The sequence below is a fragment of the Mya arenaria genome, chromosome 14, assembly GCF_026914265.1.
Source record: "Mya arenaria isolate MELC-2E11 chromosome 14, ASM2691426v1".
NCBI classification, from domain to species: domain Eukaryota; kingdom Metazoa; phylum Mollusca; class Bivalvia; order Myida; family Myidae; genus Mya; species Mya arenaria.
This window is the reverse complement of record NC_069135.1, coordinates 64,299,873-64,320,986: the sequence shown is the minus strand read 5'-3', so window position 1 is coordinate 64,320,986 and position 21,114 is coordinate 64,299,873. Positions and strand designations below refer to the sequence as shown.

At 37.3% G+C, this 21,114-nt stretch overlaps 2 protein-coding genes across 2 annotated transcripts; one reads left to right on the top strand and one right to left on the bottom strand.

Annotated features, from left to right (window-relative positions):
* Positions 1–8,328: 8,328 nt before the first annotated feature.
* Positions 8,329–9,231, bottom strand: LOC128216400 (uncharacterized). The gene has a single exon (XM_052922959.1). The coding sequence runs from the start codon at positions 9,229–9,231 to the stop codon at positions 8,329–8,331; it is 903 nt and encodes a 300-aa protein (XP_052778919.1).
* Positions 9,232–17,877: 8,646 nt separating this feature from the next.
* LOC128217176 (uncharacterized) lies at positions 17,878–21,049 on the top strand. Its single transcript, XM_052924119.1, has 5 exons — positions 17,878–18,294; positions 18,704–18,886; positions 19,403–19,513; positions 20,267–20,353; positions 20,717–21,049. Exons 1-5 carry the CDS (start codon positions 17,878–17,880, stop codon positions 21,047–21,049), a joined length of 1,131 nt encoding a protein of 376 aa, XP_052780079.1.
* Positions 21,050–21,114: the final 65 nt, after the last annotated feature.

Below are 21,114 nucleotides of genomic sequence, written 5' to 3'. Positions count from 1 at the left end.
CTTGAGTCTTAAGTCATAATATGAATGATAAATATATTTTAGGTTTATTAAGTTTTCAACAATTTACAGGAGCGGCTCCAATAGCTGACGTTAGAAAGGGCATAACAAAGGGGCGAAACATTTTGACATGCACGCCTCACTCAAAACCGAATCTATTTGAATCACATTGTTGACAGGGGAGGTGGGGCTACTCCCTTAAGAAAGTTTTTTTTAAATTACCATGCCGAAATAGTGCAATTCAGGCATATTGTATTATCTAATTCTCCTATACTGAAATAAAAAGAAAACTTGGCAAAATAAAGTGGGGATGCGCCCGATGCGCCCCCGCGCAGGGTCTGCTTGTGATTTTTGCTGTTAACCACCGACCCCGCAAACAAATTATACAACTGAACATGGCTGAAATACAGTGGAGAAAATGTGCAAAAATCACACAAGAATGCACCATTTCAAACTGAAGGTAGCCTAAAATTTCGTTTGAAACCTCCAAACGCCAAAAATATATTAATAATATATTTGGCGCATATGTACATGTGTTGGGATTTTTGGCGCGACATAACGTAACGCAATGTATTGACGTAACGCGCGAAATGTATTGATATTAACGTTACGTAACCTCTTGTGTGTTGTGATATTATGTATGACTTTTTTATAAAGGAAACGTACCTTCACGACGTGTTTTACCGTGATCACGTTTCTGAATTCGTTTCTGATGCCGGCCGCGCGTTCTAATTTGTGCCCCCAGTTGTAAGTCAATACAAAGGCCAGGGTACTTTTAAGCTGTTTTGTTACAGCAAACTACTAGTGGCAACATGGGGACATCAAAATGTTGCAATGAAATGAAAGACTTTCTGAAAGCCAATTATTGTGACTACCCCAAGTGCGCACTCACTAACTTTAAATCCTGGCACCGCCCCCTATAAAAATACTTATTTAAACTTACTTTTGTTTACGCTTGAAAGCAAGTCCTTTCCGATAGTCACTCGAATATCTTATTTACACAAATCACTACTTTCATAAGTGGTTGTCGCCAATGATTAAAGTATTCGCTGTTTGGAGAGAGGGGGAGAGTCAACGTATTTCATGTGACTTCAAAAACGAAAGTAGCAACTTTCTTGATAAGAAATATTATCATAGGTAGTGCTATAACCAGGTATCCGGTACCCGGATGAAGTTGATACCGGACTGCGTGATAAATCAGTATCACATGATCGGGTAATTATTGCCTATTGAAGTAATGGTTATCGGATAACGAACCATGGTATATTTAAAGGTTTATGCACCACCCGTTAACCATTATGAATCCACTGATACGTTTAATTGTTTATTTCCCTTATGCGTGTTCTAAAGAGAAGTATACTCATAAGAAGGCATATTTAGCCTACCAAATAAGACCGCCCCTGAGCAAACTGATATTAACATTCAATAAGGGTTTATATTGCTGTTGTTTTTAAGTTTCATTCGAATTAAATGATATCAATATGATTATTTGCGGTAAGCGTTTTGCTGTGCCATATTCCTGCCAAGCTTATGCGATAATACCTACGTTCTTTCCTAATAAATACACATTTTGTCTAGCTATTATTATTTTTCATGTGATACATTTTGTACTATAGTTCCTTTCTCATTAACTGACAGAATTTGTAAAATAGAAAATTGTCAAAACGTACAACTAAATATTGAGTCTAGGGATAAAAATGTCCAAGTTACTTTTTATTTCGATATATATGAAAAACACATCCCAAATGCACCAATTCGGAATACAAATTGTTAAAATGATCCCGTGAGATTACCCACATCCACAAGCCAAAACTTTAAATCATATTAATTTCGGTTCGGCGAAAAGGGTGCAATTCAACCGATAATGCTCCTAAGTAACGCCCAATATAACTCCAAATCTGCATCCGCCCCTGCTTTCGCATTTTTTGAATATTTTTCCAATTCCAAATTTACTGGGTTTGTCTATCACGGTACATGAAGCTGTACTAATAACATTATTATCACGTGCTTAATATGCATACAATAAACTGGAAATCATTATGTGATATTTTTAAACGGATAAACTCAGCTGAGACAGCGTGGAAATTCTCTTGTAATCATGTAAATTGATGTTTGATTATCGGACACATAATAGCTAGGTTTGGCAATTCTCTGTGTAAGTAATGTTTTGGTGTGAGTGAGTAGTATATAGGTGTCTGATTCTCCCCAAGAGCTTAAAAATTGGTTCCTCACAAGGGTAATCATCGACACTAACACTAGTTTATTCCTAGGGAACTGATTTAAACATGACTCTTTTAGCTTTTAGCTTTCGTCACAATCGGGCAAAATAATTAGTATAAACTATATATGAAGAAAACATTGTTTGCAGATGTCATGAAATACAATGGATCAATATTAGGACAGTTCATAGAGAACTTGCATGGGGTTGCGTTTTAGGTCCTTAGAGTCAAGGTCGAGGTCACTGCAACTTAAAATTGAAAAATGGTTGAAACTGAATATTTTTAATTAAGGTAGAAAGGTTGTGACCAAACCAAACTTGTTATGTAGGAGGAGTTTATTGATATATTTCATGGAATTGTGTTTTGGGTCAAGGTCACTGGTGCTTATAATAGAAAATCAGTTGAAACCTTTAATGGGATTAGGTTTGGGGCCCCAAGGGTTGACTTCAAAGACGCTGTTCTAAAAATAGAAAAACAGTTGAAATACGAATATCTTTAGTTAAGGTCGACGACAAATTGTGACTAAACTTCGTATATAGGAATATTTTAGGCAGACCTTCTACTGCATTGTTTTGGGGGCTGGTAGGGTCAAGGTCAATGTCACCTGTTATAAAAGTTAGAAAAAAATCAGTTGAAATTAAGTATCTTTAGTTTGGGTTGACATATGGGTAACAAACTTTCATATGAAGGAAGCCTTTATGGAGACTTTTTAAGCCATTGCATTTTGGGCCCATAGGATCAATGTCACTGTTATTAAAGTCAGAACAACCGTTGCAACTGATTATCTTTAGTTTGTTTAGTACAATTTCATTAAGTGTGTTATTTAATATGTAGTTTAAAACCTTTAAAGCTTTATATAAAATATGACTTAAATACCATTCCCCAATAATGACAATATAACATTTCACATAAAGCCTAAATATTATATATAAATTAATAAATTGACAATATACAATTTTTGTGTAAAAATAGAAACGAACATTCCCCCAAAGGACCAATTGATATATTACGAGGGTTGTCTTCTTCGTGACGTCGTCAGAGAAATGGACCCACTTTGCACGAACCCGAAAATAAGTGAGGAAACACTTCTTGTGATGATGCGGTCGACTGCTGTCGATCAGTGTGTGATGCCTGATGAGGTCAAATTCTGGTACAGCGACCCACGTTTTGGTAAGATTTTTTGGTTTAACTGCAATTGGGTTGATGTGCTTGACTACATCCTATCATCCTCTCACACAATATAAATTAATATATTTTTATGTATCTGTATCCCTTATTCATTGTTATTTTAACATAAATGCAGTATTACCTACCTGATAAAAGTACAATATCCTTTCAGAAAACATTCCATCGTTTTATCAATCAACGAACATGAACAATGACTTGCGTGTTGCGAAGACAATTTGCGACTCGATCGCCCTCGTTGAGTCATGTTCAGCTTGCTTGCCTCACTCAGCAGTTGTTTGAAAAGATCATCGGTCAAACAGAGTATGTATGAGTGATTGGCTAATTCAGGCTTGATTATCAAAAAAAATCTATGATTGTGGTTATAGACTTTAAGTCATGATAATCATGACTAGTTTAAAAATACCATTATATTTGAACTGAGTATGAAGAGGTACAAGCTGAATATGAAAGGCATTTTATCTAAGTAACTAATATACACATTAGTTTAACAATTCAATCGTAATCAAGTTTTATTTTTAGCTCGACTATTCGAAGAATAAGGAGAGCTATCCTAGTCACCTGAGCGTCGGCGTCGGCGACGGCATAACCACTTATGTTAAAGTTTGCATACCAACTCGAATATTTTCAAAGTTCATTGACATCTGGCTTTAAAACATTGCATGCTTGTTCAACATCATGCCCCAACCTGTACACACGGACGCACGGATGCACATACTACGTACACATTACCATCGCAAAAGCTCTTCTGGCCTTTGGCCAGTAGAGCTAAAAAAAGAATCTTTAATAGTCAGTATGGTATTTCATGTTAAGCAGTGTCAGATGATAGGATTGTTTGGTTGTGGACAGTAATCAAGAAGATGATGTTTTGATCCAGCAGCTGAGCAGTGATTCTTTTTTTTCATGAAAAGTGAATGTTAGATTAAACGTTTCTGAAAGTACAAAGGTGTAGTGAAATTAGTATGTCATTGGATGTTGAGGACCCTTCAATTCTTTGTAGTCTGCATCATCTGAGAATATTGGGTTAACTTGATTCACATGCAAGCAACATTCCAGTACCATAAACAGCTTCACATACTTGCGTACAGAGATGGCTTGATTTCTGAAATTTGGTTTTATTTGATAAAAAATAACAAAGATGAAAACTTTAACTTAAATTCTAAGTTTTAAAGCCAGATGTCCATTGACCGTATGTGCGTCTTGTTTATTGGTTCAGGTCAGGCCATATTTGAATGATGCAGTGCAAATTATCATGACCGTATGTGCAACTTGTTTATTGGTTCAGGTCAGGCCATATTTGAACGAAGCAGTGAAAATTATTATGAACGTATATACAACTTGTTTATTAGTTCGGGTCAGGCCATATTTGAAAGAAGCAGTGAAAATTATTTTGAACGTATATACAACTTGTTTATTGGTTCGGTTCAGGCCATATTGATTCAATGTTTAGCATCCTGAGACAGGAAAGTTTTCAACTTTTAGAGTGAGACAAGCAATATTTTCCTCAATCTGCTTTTTTAAGCAAAGAAATTTGATATTCTCGAGGTTGATATCTTAAATAGCAAAAATATGTTTAAATATGATGTATTTCATTACCATGGCACTTTATTACATGCATTTGAGGTACATATTTTGTCATGGTTGAATTCTAATATAATTGATACTGTACATATGATACATACAGAATCCCAACTTCATGTGGAAATTGTAAGTTTGTCTGAACCTAAAAACAAATAAGATGATTTTCATGAGATTTGCCATTAAGTCTAAACAAATATTATACACTGGGAGAGCTTAACTTCGCATCTTTGTTTTTTCCTGCATATTGGTAGATTTTTAAAATGGAGCTTCACGCTAAAAATGAAATAATTTTGGCATTGTCATATGTGCTTTCATGTATCTTTATTCTATGAAACAGATCTGCAGGCCCAAGATTCTTGAAAAAATCTTTTAAGTCCCTTTTAACAGGATTAGGCTTTAATATCACACTATATTTGTATAATCGAATTATGTTCTCATTTAGTTTCCAAAAAATGCAGTTATCTTTATGATGGTCATATAATGGTCACAATAATTTTGATTTTGTTTTTATTCAATTTTAATTTAAGTTATTTGGTTCAATAAAAGATATACTTAAGCTGACCTGACTAATGATTTTTCGAGTAATTAGAGCCAGTTCTATATATTAAACAGGATCATAGCTGTAATGTTATAAAAAAATATCATTCGTGATTTTGAATAGATTTAAATAAATAAAAACTAAATATTCAATTAAAATTTAAGCTTTAAAATGACTCATATACATTTTTAAAGCCCCATACATCGAAAAAAACATTTGTGTGAAATGTGAGCAGAACGCTTGCAACATGATTATAAGTATCTTCCATGACCGAGAGTGTAAGATAGGTTCATCCCAACATGAGCGTATGGTGTTTTGAGGAAACGAGGTTTACCAATTTTCCACAGAACATCCTGCGCGAGAGTTGGGATGAACCTATCTAACACAAGCGGCAATGGTAGATGCTTTTTCTCCCACCTCAGTTAAACAAAATAAAGTATAAATTGTATTTTTTCGTTGGAACTTTTTTGTGCCTAGTGATAATAAATGCGTATAGATTTGTGCTAGTTCTTGGTTGTCATGGATATATGAGCAGTGATTCAGATTATGTTAATAGTCAAATCGTTTTTAAAATAGTTCTGAGAAGAGTGCAGCATTATTTCTTGAATGGAGTGTAAAAAAAAAATATGGCGCCATTTGAAGCGAGAAATAATTAGTCAGATTTCTAAATATTGCTACAAGACAAAGTTTCCATGATGCTACAGACAACGGTCTTCAACAAGGGAGGTAATTGTGTAATGACAATAAAAAAGGAGTTCCATATGGGTACTTGTTTTATCTTTGCCCGTGTGCAAGATAAGAATTTCTAGCGTGGTCAAATTTTGGGATCTACTTATCTGAGGTGGGAGAAAGAACATTATCATGCGCTCAAAAAAAAAACTCTTTTCTTAACTGATATTAAATGCAATACAAAATTTTGTCAAGAAGTATTTATAACGCTATTGAAAATTTGGTTACAGTATTATTTTTTGTTTTAATCTGTTAATGATTCCTTTTGAAATACATAATACATGTAATATGAAAAATAATGTTTTGCATTTATTTGTTAGTGAGGCGATATTAATATAATTTCTTAAGTCATTTCCTAACTTAAGTCATTTTCCTAACTTATGTAGCTCCCTTATATGATATAATACGTTCATATTGAAAATATCTTAAATGCTTGATATTCAACCAGTTTATTAAAATTTCGTTATTAATGTTAAAACACATCTACCTTTCTTTTGATTTGACTATGAAACAAGGAAAGCGACTTAAGATATAACTTAAGAAGTTTTATGGATGTTGCCCCTGTATTTCTGTGTTAAATTGACTTGATTGTGAATCCATACAAGACCATGGAAATAAAGTGAAATATCTGCCGACGTTGACTTTGTACATTTAGATAATTCTTGAATTTTCAACAATAGGCTGATTGCTTGAAACTTTATTATTAAGAAGCGACAACATTTTAAACGACATTGTTGTTCACTTTTAAACCTCAATATTATTCTCTAAGTTTCATGGACACGCCTTTTATCTGTAGACCTTCGGACGAATTTGGAGACAAATGTTCCATCTACATACATGAGCTATTTCTAAGAGGCTTCCCAGAGGATTTGGTCTGAACTCCAGGGGATTTTGATATTTGATCAGGGCATATTCACCCAACAAAATTAAGCAAATGCCCATTTCAAGCTTTTTTCATAAAAAAACTACCTCTCATTGGTAACAAGAACAAGTTAAACAAACCTTGCATTTGCATGTTTTTACTTTGAACAAGACGTGCTATAGGTCACAAGAAAAAAATATTATCGTTATATTCCTTTTATCATTTCCATGTTTAAACGAACTGTTTTTAGTTTGAAGTGACACTCGTATTTAAAATCAATACATACACATGTATAACAAAGATAATATTTGATTGATAAACTACTTACAAAACAAGAGCTGTCACAGAGACAGCGCGCTCAACTATTCCGCCGCTTTTTTAGTGTAAGGATTGAAAAGTTTTGGCGAAACATCACTGTTAGATTAGATTTTAATGCAATACATGATGTGCTGAGATATTTACATAAATGTGCTTACATGCAAAATTTTAACCAGAATAAAGGGCCATTATTTGCAAAATACAGTTATCTAACTTGGTTATTCAATTAGGTTGGGTGGTTGAATACCATTGTATAAAGTCTCAATGGTGGTTAAGTGGTTACATGCAAAACCTTAACCAGAATTTCTATGTCGAATGAAAAAGGGGCCATTATTTGAATTTAAAGCAAACTAGAGTTGTCTTACTTGGTTTACTTTTTTAAGTAGATTCAATGGTTGAGTACCATTGTATAATGTCTCAATGCAATACATCAGGTAGTTGCTGAGATATTAACCTATGTGTGCTTCCATGCAAAACCTTAACCAAGGTGTGACGCAGACGATGACGCTTGGGTGAGGAGTATAGCTCTTCTTACTCTGCGAATAGTCGAACAAAAACTGCGTTTATAGAAAATATCAACTGTTAACAAGATTGTTACCTTATAAATCATATCTAAACATTCACATATATTAAATGACCGATGGGTCTTAGATCTGTCAAGATGACTGCATATGACTAAAGGCATATTCTTCTGTGAACAGTAAGGCACACTTGTTGGCATACCAGAGCTAACATATAACTATTATTTCAGCAGTTCAACATTATTTCAAACTATCGGCAAAATAATTAAATCATAAAACAATTGATACATAAGTAACATTTGAAAACGTGTGCATTTTCATAAATGAATATACCATATTTAACAATGACATAAATTTATGTTTAAGTAAATGCAATTGTTATGCGACTTTGAAGACTTTCACGAAATTCTCGATTTCAGGTTTGTTATCTGGACTACAGGTAACAAATGTCATCTCCTCAAGTGGAAAGTAAACCATACTGTATGGACCGTCTATCCCCTCTTTCTTCCCCATCAGTTGGGTTATCTCGCCTGTGAATGTGTCCAGAAACAGGATGTTGTCACTGGCCCTCCCACATAGTAGCAGCTGGTTGTCCCCCACGGCTGCCAGACCGCGTGGTGATCTCAGTATCGGGTCTTTGTAGGTCTGGAGCACCTCTACTGAGATGCTCAGCTTGGTTATGGTGTTGGTGCCCCAGTCTGTGACATATATGACTGGAGGAGTCTGGCTCTCTCTGGTCACTGTCAGATACTCAGGATACAGAAACAAAGGTTTTCCACTGCTGTCTTTGTCCGCACTCTTCTTCACCTTTACCTTCATGTTCATCAACACAACCTTAGGTGGGAAGGAGAAGGACACTATCAAGTTGTCATCACAGAAATATATTCCATGACATTCTCCATCTACTTTAACAACTTTCTGTAGTGTAACATTTCCCTGAGTAGATACGAACTGTATCTTTTTCTCCTTAGGCAGAGTTACAGCTGCCCTGTCCCCGGGCATGAGACACAGGTCCCACGGACCACCTGGAAGTTTCACCTGGGACACCATCTTGTTGGTAGTGGTGTCCACATGCATTACTGAGTTATTGTTGAAGTCAGCCAGTAGGAGCCTGTCCCCAGGCAAGAGGGCCAAACTGTTTAGGAAGCAATCCCGGTTGTCTGTTGATCCCTCCACTGGGATGTCAGGCAGCTTGCTAAACAGGGACTGGCTCAGGTCTGTACGGCTCTGGTTTAAGGCTGGAATATCGCAAAAGAACTGTCGATGGACAAATACTTGCATTAGTGTTTCCTAATTTATATCCACATCACTATAATTCAACATTTTGCAAACTAAGATCTGTTCATAGTAAACGCATGTATCATGATCTTGATGGAACTTGGATGCATAAACAAAATATAGCATCGGCATGTACGCAAAGAGATATTTGAAGCTTCATAATTCATATTCATGGGCCGTTATCAAATCTGAACTAAGGAAATTGTATGAACATAATTAATATAATAAACTACACTTGCCGAGTGTAGTGTTTGAAACTTATTACTTAGTTTTGGTGATAAAAAAATGTTGTTTACTCAAATGATATAAAATAAAATCATACTTAAAAGCATATTCCGATTAAGCCTCTATTTTGAACATGAATTTGAATTTAAACACACGTTTTGAATGAAATCAGAATACCGTAATTATTTTACAAAATCTTTGTTTTATAGTAATTGAAACACACCAAATAAGACGTAAAAAGCAGTTTCGATCTCCCCCCTTCCCTACTTTTTTCCGCCCGTCATTATTTTTCAATGATCCCACAGACTCTAAAATACTTACGCCCTCTCACATGTGTTTAATAATCACAAACAGAGTATTTTTATGAATAAACAGCCTTCATAGGGGGGAGTATCAACCATGAAAGTATACGGCGTAATCATAGGGGACAGTACCAGTCAGAGAAGAAAAAAGTAAATATTTTGCAAATTCTTGGTTTTATAGTTCGTTCAACTCCCAGTAAGATGTAAAAAAACAGTTTATTTCTGGTTTTCCGCCCTAACTTAGTTTCGCCCGTCATTACTTTTATTTTTTATGATTAGCAGCTGCTTTGTCTAGATGGGCATCTAAAAAGTGATAACATAGACACGAAAATACTTTCTCCCTCTCTTATTCGTTTCTCAATCACAAATAAGACTTATTAAAGTAAGTTTTATAAAGAAAAAGCCACATATGGTACAGAGAAGTAAAATGTGTCATCAAAGGAGGCAGTATTAGTCAGAGAGGTATACGGTGTAAACATAGGGGGTAGTATCATTCATAGAAGTACATGGTGTAACCATAGGGGGTAGTATCATTCAGAGAAGAATATGGTGTAACCATAGGTGGCAGTATCAGTCAGAGAAGAATATGGTGTAATTATAAGGGGAAAAATCGGTCAGATAAGGTGTAACCATAGGGTGTAGTATCATTCATAGAAGTACATCGTGTAACCATAGGGGGTAGTATCATTCAGAGAAGTACATGGTGTAACCATAGGGGGCAGTATTAGTCAGAGAAGTATACGGTGTAACCATAGGGGGTAGTATCATTCAGAGAAGTACATGGTGTAACCATAGGGGGGGTAGTATCATTCAGAGAAGTACATGGTGTAACCATAGGGGGCAGTATCAGTCAGAGAAGAATATGGTGTAATTATAAGGGGAAAAATAGGTCAGATATGCCAGAGAAGTATATGGTGTAATCAAAGGTGGCAGTATCAGTCAGAGAGGTATATGGTGTAATCAAAGGTGGCAGTATCAGTTAGAGAGGTATATGGTGTAATTATTAGGGAAAAAATCGGTTAGAGAAATATATGGTGTAACCAAAGTGGGTAGTATCATTCAGAAAAATACATGGTGTAACCATAGGGGCGCAGTATCAGTCATAGAAGTATACGGTGTAACTATAGTGGTCAGTATCAGTCAGAAAAGTATAAGGTGTAACCATAGGGCATTGTATCAGCCAGGGAAGTATACGGTGTAACCATAAGGACAGTATCAGTCAGAAAAGTATAAGGTGTAACCATGGAGGGGGCATTATCAGTCAGAGAAGTATTCTGTTGACCAAAGGGAACAGTATCCGTCAGCGAGGTATTCGGTATTAAGTGTAACCTTAGGGGGCAGTTTCAGCCAGGGAAGTATACGGTGTAACCATAGGGGGCAGTATCAGCCAGAGAGGTATATGGTGTAACTATAGTGGTCAATATCAGTCAGAGAAGTATAATGTTTAACCATAGGGAATTGTATCAACCAGGGAAGTATTCGGTGTAACCATAGAGGGCAGTGTCAGTCAGAAAAGTATACGGTGTAACCGTTGCGGGGGGGGGGGGGGGGCAGTATCAATCCGCGAGGTATTCGGTGTTACCATTGGGGGCAGTATCAGCCAGGGAAGTGTTCGGTGTAACCTTAGGGGGCAGTATCAGCCAGGGAAGTGTTCGGTGTAACCCTAGGGGGCAGTATCAGTCAGGGAAGTGTTCGATGTAATCTTAGGGGGCAGTATCAGCCAGGGAGTGTTCGGTGTAACACTAGGGGGCAGTATCAGTCAGGGAAGTGTTCGATGTAATCTTAGGGGGCAGTATCAGCCAGGGAAGTGTTCGGTGTAACACTAGGGGGCAGTATCAGTCAGGGAAGTGTTCGATGTAATCTTAGGGGGCAGTATCAGCCAGGGAGTGTTCTTTGTAACACTAGGAGTCAGTATCAGCCAGGGAAGTGTTCGGTGTAACCCTAGGGGTCAGTTTCAGCCAGGGAAGTGTTCGGTGTAACCATAGGGGGCAGTATCAGCCAGGGAAGTGTTCGGTGTAACCATAGGGGTCAGTATCAGCCAGGGAAGTGTTCGGTGTAACCCTAGGGGTCAGTATCAGCCAGGGAAGTGTTCGGTGTAACCCTAGGGGTCAGTATCAGTCAGAGAAGTATAATGTTTAACCATAGGGAATTGTATCAACCAGGGAAGTATTCGGTGTAACCATAGAGGGCAGTGTCAGTCAGAAAAGTATACGGTGTAACCGTTGCGGGGGGGGGGCAGTATCAATCCGCGAGGTATTCGGTGTTACCATTGGGGGCAGTATCAGCCAGGGAATTGTTCGATGTAATCTTATGGGTTAGTATCAGCCAGGGAAGTGTTCGGTGTAACACTAGGGGTCAGTATCAGTCAGGGAAGTGTTCGATGTAATCTTAGGGGGCAGTATCAGCCAGGGAGTGTTCTTTGTAACACTAGGGGTCAGTATCAGCCAGGGAAGTGTTCGGTGTAACCCTAGGGGTCAGTATCAGCCAGGGAAGTGTTCGGTGTAACCCTAGTGGGCAGTATCAGCCAGGGAAGTGTTCGGTGTAACCATAGGGGTCAGTATCAGCCAGGGAAGTGTTCGGTGTAACCCTAGTGGGCAGTATCAGCCAGGGAAGTGTTCGGTGTAACCATAGGGGTCAGTATCAGCCAGGGAAGTGTTCGGTGTAACCCTAGGGGTCAGTATCAGCCAGGGAAGTGTTCGGTGTAACCCTAGGGGTCAGTATCAGCCAGGGAAGTGTTCGGTGTAACCCTAGTGGGCAGTATCAGCCAGGGAAGTGTTCGGTGTAACCATAGGGGTCAGTATCAGCCAGGGAAGTGTTCGGTGTAACCCTAGGGGTCAGTATCAGCCAGGGAAGTGTTCGGTGTAACCCTAGGGGGCAGTATCAGCCAGGGAGTTTTCTTTGTAACACTAGGGGGCAGTATCAGCCAGGGGGTGTTCTTTGTAACACTAGGGGTCAGTATCAGCCAGGGAGTGTTCTTTGTAACACTAGGGGGCAGTATCAGCCAGGGAGTGTTCTTTGTAACACTAGGGGGCAGTATCAGCCAGGGAGTGTTCTTTGTAACACTAGGGGGCAGTATCAGCCAGGGAAGTGTTCGGTGTAACCCTAGGTGTCAGTATCAGCCAGGAAGTGTTCTTTGTAACACTAGTGGGCAGTTTCAGCCAGGGAGTGTTCTTTGTAACACTAGGGGGCAGTATCAGCCAGGGAGTGTTCTTTGTAACACTAGGGGGCAGTATCAGCCAGGGAGTGTTCTTTGTAACACTAGGGGGAAGTATCAGCCAGGGAGTGTTCTTTGTAACACTAGGGGGCTGTATCAGCCAGAGAAAGTATTCGGTGTAACCCTAGGGGACAATATCAGCCAGGGAAGTATTTGGTGTAACCTTAGGGGCCAGTATCAGCCAGGGAACTAAACAACGAGACTTTGAACAGTATATTTAATTATGAAAAAACCCAGCTATGGACAATAAAAAAGCATTGATATGTTTATAAATATAGATATAGAATGTTTAACAACCTCTGAGTGAAACTGCCGCAAGCAATGATATAAAACAAGGACTTTCATACTTCAAATCATACAAATATATCTCAAACAATCTCCTTTGTGAAGAGCTATCAGCATATTTAACAATATCCTGCCTAAAACGATTTGTGAGCCCTGATCTCTTTGGATTATTTCGAACCGAGATTACATCCGTAACTTTTCGGCCATTTCCGCAACGCATGAGGTGTGTGTCAGGCGACTAATCAAGCTGCTGGATTTCGCCTTATAAATTATCCATGAGTACGAGCTTTTTACAACTGATTTGTCCAGGGTCATATATGTTACGATACACTTGGTTGCCGAGGATGCCAAGACAGATTAAACTAAAGCGCAGACATTTATTTATTTTTACTCTTTTGTCGAAAGCTGCATCGTGTGCTATTAGGACGGGGTGGTTAAATTCGTTCAACCACTCGGTAAATTAAGACGGCCGGTAAACACGACCGTAGACTCAACCAGTGTCTTGTAATAAAAAAAATGCTCTCTATGTATCGCGATTCCGGTAAGCGATTTGATGGATGTCAGAATACTGCCACCTGCGGGTATGACGCTGTTACCGGTTTTATTGAGACAGTTCACGGTGTCGACAAAAAATGCACGTTGATTTTTTTAAACCATGAACGAGTCCCTTTAAATTACACATTTTTTAAGCTAATGGAGTTACATTTTGAGTCAGTTAGATAACATCAAGCTAAAAACAAATGATTGAGAATGGCGGTTAGCAGATGTGCGTGTATGCGCATGCGTGCACGTGTTTGTGCGTGAGTCACAGGGGTTGGTCCGGCAGTGTTTTCGAGCTCCACCGAAATCATGCATTGGTAGCAGAGCAATGTTTTCACAAAACTACAATATTAATCAATGTAAAGCGGCAGAAGCAAATTGAAAGAGATTTAGATATGTGATCAATAATCAATAAAAACCTCAAAATGAAAATGATTTATTTTCAGTTGACACCGAAACATTAAAATATTAAATCGGTGGCAAAGGCCGAGTAATAGGCGTATCGAATTCAACGTTAAAAATACATTTTGAACGCATTGTTTACAATTAATTGCTAAATAAAATTAAACAAAACTTACCCCGTAAATTCATGTATTTTATTGCATAACTCGAAAGGCTGAATTTCAGACTAGAAAATAGTACACAAAATATAGGAATTGCCAGGCATTTCACGAAGAAATGTTCACCCAAATGTCAGTCGATGGGCGTAAAGAAACGCACAATTATCAAAAGACACACTGCTTATCTTCCGCACGTTTTTAAAATTGGTAATGTTATCGTTATATAATTTAATTTAGGCATCTCTAAACCAATTTTCATTACTTTATGATGAAATATCGGTAGTCGAGATGCGCCAAATGTATCACTCGATGTGAGAAATCGTATGGTGTCAGATAGCATCCTTTAGCACTAAACGACGACGCGTATATAAGTTATTTAAGCAAAAATGCGAAAAAAAAATCACACTTACCTCTGGCCAATTTACAAAAATAATGAAATATATTTTATATTGAATGCCAATTAAAACTATGACAGCTGCACCTCCTAAACAAATGTTGATACATACTAGTAAACGAACTGTCTTTGAATTCCACGATTCCACACCCGTTACAAATCAGCTAAAGGCTGTTGTGAGATTGGTTGATTGATATTATCACGCGAAGCTTTCAATTAATTAAGGAAAGGTTCGAAAATCCACAAACTTGTGAATGAGTTCGAGTGGCCAAATGATCGATTTTCTAAAAATATTTGGACTGTGCCAGCGGGATGGGGGTTCACATTAATTATGCTGCCAAATAAGACCAGAATTTCTGTTTATACAGTCGAACCCCGTTGGCTCGAACCCCAAGGGACCATCGAAAATACCTCGAGCCTCGAAAAATTCGAGCCAAGCGGTAATACTTTTCTTCAGTATAATGAAATCGGTCGTTTACATCAGTTCGAGCTAACAAGGAATTCGAGCCGAGCGAGTTCGAGCCAACGGGATTTGACTGTACTTTAATTATATCTTTTGCTGTAATTAAGGTTTCAAACAGTAAACTAATAATACGATAACTCAGTTCAGATGCATTACTTCTGAAATATGTTTTGGTCCAAAAACATGAGCGAGTCCATTTAAACACTTTTTTGACATTAGGCCACAACAAATTGATCATTTGTTCGTCGGATTTGCCGCACCTAAAAATCGAAAAACGAAAAAAAAATAAAAAAACTTTTTTTTTGCGCCCGCACGTATTTTTTGCCTCGGCCGTTTTTTTTTTAACTCCGTATTTAATTTTTTTAACTCCGTATTTAATCTACGCGATTTTACAAGGGGAAGTCACTGCGTAAGGGGAAACTGTTAATCGATTAGTATAAAGTGGTCTGTTTGTTTCTCGTTCATTTGAAGCAATGGCGGCCGCCATGTTTCTGATCGTCACAGCGCGGTCTCTTAATGGAGATACCGTTTAACCCCCTACAGCACTAAATGTTGCGGCCAATACCACTTTCGCCGATCTGTTTGTGTCTGCTTTAAACAAATCAGATACTATTTTATCTCAAGATTCAATCCAGAGTATCAAAATTAGTAGTCAAATTGATGGTTCGGGAGCGATTAAAATTGCCGATGTACACATGCAGCTGGATGTAGCTTTGGAACTCGGTAAGAAATATGTACTGTACATTGTTGAGAATGAACGCTTGTCTACTCCTAACACTGCATGTTCTAATGGGGTCCCAAATGCATTTTCAATTATGATGTCTAATTCAAAGACATTTCAAATGCCAAAGAAGCCAGATGGAATGGGAAAGAAAATCACTGGTCCACAAAAACTTTACACAGATTTAATAGACTGGGCTCGATCTATTGGGAGTGGTTGGCCAGCAGATGTGGTTGATGTCAGTGGTAAACAAGTAATGAAGTCACTCAGTAATTCTCTATGGTACATAGATGACAGTCACGCAAAATTCAAAGATGCTGGGTGTCCGATTCCAAAAGATCTCGATGATTTTCAACATTACAATAACTACAAGGCTCTTCGCCATAGACCACCAATTGTAAGAGCTGAAAGACTTCAAGAACTTGTTGAAGATCTTGCATCTGCATTATGTTTGCCATCAATGTCTGAGAAAAGAAATAAAACATTGGCACTAGTCATTGAAGAATTATCAAAATCAATGAATAAATACAGGGAAAGACTTCAAAGTGACAATGAAAAACATAAGAACACATACCAATCAAGAGATAAAGCCAATAGTGGCGATTCAAGTTCTTCATTCATTGAGCCAGTTGAAGAGTCGAATGTAAAAGAGGAGTATAAAATGTTAAACGAAACAATGAAGGGAACTCCTGACTACACTTTCATCCAACTTGACAATTTTTGTCCTGACAATCGCATTGAAAGGCGCAAGTATTTGAAAAATCTTCGGCTGTCAAAACACATAACGTTATATCGCGTTGCTTATGGTGGGAGTATTGGTACCCTGAATTTCATATGGAGTGTTCCACCGGGAAATACATCTGATCGAATGAATCAATGCATGAGAGTGATATCTGAAATATCGGATTCACTACCGAAATTCTCTTGTAGGGCATTGAGAAAGGAGTTTATTGAAAAATATGTCAATTTTGTTAAATGTCCAAAATCAATCCTCAGACATATGTACTTCAGTCTTACAGGGTACGAAGAATCTGCAAACTGCACGATGGAACGGGAAATAAATGAAAGAGTATCGAAGATTATTAGTGCTGATGATACACAGTTGTTGTTAGATCTACGAGCCACCAATGGATCTGATTCATATTATGATGGGTTTTTTGATGAGATGGGCAAGTACTTTGATGAGCAGATTTTGCAAGTAAATGAGAGACGGAAAAGTGAGGAAATGTACATGCCACTTGCAATATCCATAGAAACATTAAAGAATGAAATTACAAAAAGGGTCCCTGATGGCACTCCCATACCCAGTAATGAAACCATAAGACTTCAGTTTTCTCCTAGTAACCCATTTCATAACACTGCTTTAAAGTACACTGGCAAATTTAATGTCAAGTTTCGTGTTCAGACAAGACAAGCAAGGGTGTCCCATCCAGATTCACATTATGCTGCCAAATACTTTATGTATTTGAAAGAATTTTGTGTGAAGTTCAGAGAAAACTCAATGTTCTTATGTATGGATGACAAAGCTATTATCCCTGTCGGAGAACCTGGGATACCAATATCTACTGGTGTAAGGGGTCACAACAAAGTTTTAGCTCCAACAGAGGGACCACTTCTAGTAGCAACTGATCATGATTTCCATCTTGGAGGCCTTGTTCCTTCAGTAGTTTTTGTGACAGATATTCCTGAAGACCCAAAGGATAGCTTCTTCTCTGGTGACATGCATGTAAGAACAAAGGATAAGGTTTTCAGTCCATCAAGTCCACTCAGGCATGGAGCTGAACTGATCAAGCTACTAAGGCACACAAATAACTACTCAGAAGATGAAGTAAATCTCAGTGTCCCAATACTTTGCCTTTACACTGATGGGGGACCAGACCATCGGGTCACATATGAAACAGTGAAGCTTTCATTGGCATTACTTTTCATGCAACTAGACTTAGACATGATCATTGCTTTACGCACGGCACCTTCCCACAGTTGGACAAATCCAGCCGAAAGATGTATGTCTATTCTGAATTTAGCACTTCAGCATGTGGCTCTTGACAGGGATGAAATGGAATCAAAGTATGAAAAAATGGTGAAAAACCTGTCAACACTGTCGTCTGTAAGGAATCAGGCAAAATTGAAAACAGGACTGAAGGAGGCTTTCGAGAAAAGCATGGAATCAGTTGTTGATAAAGTGAATGAACGCTTCTCACAAATGACCTTGAAAGGAAACAAAATCATGGCTCACAAAGGCTTATCTGATGAAGAAGTATTGGCTTTTCTTGATATAACAGCCATTGGCCTTGGAGCGGACAGTCCAGTTGCCACTCTGAATACAAAAAGTTCAGACTTAAAAAAAAGCAAACATCTTCAGGTATTCATATATGATTATTATTCGGTAAAGAGACGAATAAAGAGGCGCATCGCATTTAATCATTATTCTAACACCATAACCAATATTAACCAATTCCATAATACTATTTTAGCAATGTACTAACTTACTAACATACATGTAGATGTATATAATTTAAAGTAATAAGTTGAATTCTGGGTCGTGAGCAATTTAGTATAATATTTTATAGAAAGAAATTAATTATTAGTATAATCCAATTTAAAGTCTTGCTTGTCACTGAAGCAAGAGTCAATATATTGTCACTTTTATCCATATTTTGTTGTTGATTTTCTAATTGCAAGGTCAGGGGATACAATTCAGGCAGACATTCATGTACATTTTTTATGCAAATTATGTGTGAACTATTTAAATGTTTTCAATTGTGTTGTAGGACTTCTTCGAAAAGCACGCCGAGTCAAGCCACTATTGCTTCCAGATTAAGAAATGCTCAGACACTGAGTGTCACTACTGTTTGATAAACCCTGTTCGAGACCAGGACCTTTTTGACCGTCTCAGTTACCTCCCAGAACCTACACCAGATGATAGTGGAGAACACTACTTGCCGTTTAGTGATGTATGTGTTTAGGTATTGCTTATCATTTGCACAGAATGTAATGAGCATAATATGAAAAAATGAAACACTAATATTTGTGTAATATTTGAGCTACTTCTTTGAAGGTCACCAATTTTTCCTTTCCCAAATACTAAAAGATGTAATCATCCAAATGCTCTGAATTTGAAGTGAACAAGCTAATGGTAGACTGATTTCTGGAGTTATACATTCATTCTCAGCATAGAGAACCTGTTTATGAAATCTAATTTATTTTCAAAATCAACATACAAATGCCTCTGGCTGTTAAATGCATGGTCATGGCAAAAAAGATTATGCACACACACACAGATATTTATATAAATAAGTGACTCAAAATTATAGTGGTTGAAAAAAAAAAAAAAAAAAAAAACTAGACAAGCAAACTTCAAGTCATTTTAAGTTTAAAATGTGAAGCTTATAATTTTAGAGACATATAGGGTTCCTGTGTAGATTATCTTTATTCAATATATATTATATAATACGATATATAATTTGCAGGTGTTTGGAAAACCTCTGACTCGTGACAAGTACAGACCATCGTCAAAGAAACATGGAGACTTTGATGAGGAGTCAGAAGATCACGATAAACAGAACAGAGATATTTTCAAGGTGAAGTACATCAATGTAAAATATATAACATGAAAGACCAGGTGTGCATGTTTCAGCCATCAATTCTACGCAAAACATTAATTGTAATCGCTATAACAAAGATGATCTTTTATAGGTAAATTCATTTTTTCACAAGCAGATTGGGCATATAATTGTGATACGATTGTTATTTTAACTAAGGGTTAAATATTTAGTAAAGAAGTTCATTAATATATGAACATAGTGGGTCAGTGCACGGTATAAAAATGGACTTTACTTTAAGCCATGCCCTGACAGAATGCACTCTTTACCTGTGCATGTTGTAGAGAAAAATTAAACCTCAACATTGACAATAATATTAAAATAACAAATGGATCTGGTATAAATTTTAGCTGTTTGAAAAGCACCAGAAGAAGTGACCATTTGATTAAATTTTATGCTGCATAGATACCATTTGACTTATCACAATTAGTCAAAATCGTTTTCAGTCACATCAAAGGTATTCTGAGCGTTTCGCTCATTAAGAACACTGTGAAGATGCATACATGTATATTGAAATTACTCATCTGCTATATTTTAAGATAAGAAATTTGTATTGTTATTGAATCAAGTAGTGCCAAACAACAGTGTCATGTGTCTTTTGTTCTTAGAGATCTTTATTAAGTACAGTTAACCCAATTATGTTTATAGAAAATCAATGTACAGAAGTACATGGACATTTTGGTGTACATATTACTTGTTTTAATAATATATTCAATGTATATTTATAAATAGGTAGAGAAGGTTAGAGATGCTGTCCTCTGCGGGGAATGTCACAAGCCTAGATGTGTATTCAGTGCCAACAAACTTGACCGCCAGCAGGTATTTGAAATCAAACACTATTTAAAGTTTGGTTATTTCAGAATTGAAGCCATCTAGAATTATAACAGGGTGGTTTAATGCTAAAATTGGTAGTGAATATAGAATTTAGTCATGTCAGTCTGAGAGTAATTTGCACCATCTGTCCGTCCCTCTGCTTGTCCGGGTAGTATCTTGACCTTGCAATGGAGGATATAAAAATATCTTCCCACAAATGAAAAGACAGTGTGTTGCATACCATAATCATGTCAAGGTCTTTAGTCTACATTCCTTGTATTATTGTTTTGGCTGTTATTTGGCTCTTTTAAGATATTCAACTTATCTTAATGCAAACTATTTAAATGATGTTTAAAACTGTTTATACAGGAGGAAGCCCTCCAGAACATCAAGGCCTGCCAAACATATACCTGTGGGGATCAACTGGAGGAAGCACCTGGATTGTATGTCAGAAGATGTGTTAGCTGCATCTCCGATGTTGAGATTTCATACTTTTCTGCTAAGTGCCGACACTACCTACCACCTGTCTGTGTCTATTGTGGAAATACTGGGGAATTATTAGATGACAATGATCTGTACATTGCAGATCTGTACGGGAAATACTCAGTTGTACGGCCTTTGTGTTCAACTTGTCGTGGTTCAGGGAAAGATGCAAAGACATGGGGCATAAAGAAATTTGTTAAAAAACAGAAAACCAAGTGAAAACATAGACTACCGTAGAGAAAATTTCATCAACCTATATGCAGTGTGTGTATACTTTTAATATG

What these genes read in the sequence shown, in the direction of transcription:
- LOC128217176 (XM_052924119.1), top strand. Translation starts at nt 17,878, where the DNA reads ATGATCATTGCTTTACGCACGGCACCTTCCCACAGTTGGACAAATCCA. An exon ending in ACTACTTGCCGTTTAGTGAT is followed by an intron (nt 18,887 to 19,402) that starts GTATGTGTTTAG and finishes TATAATTTGCAG; the next exon opens with GTGTTTGGAAAACCTCTGAC. An exon ending in ACAAACTTGACCGCCAGCAG is followed by an intron (nt 20,354 to 20,716) that starts GTATTTGAAATC and finishes CTGTTTATACAG; the next exon opens with GAGGAAGCCCTCCAGAACAT.
- LOC128216400 (XM_052922959.1), bottom strand. Translation starts at nt 9,231, where the DNA reads ATGCAAGTATTTGTCCATCGACAGTTCTTTTGCGATATTCCAGCCTTA.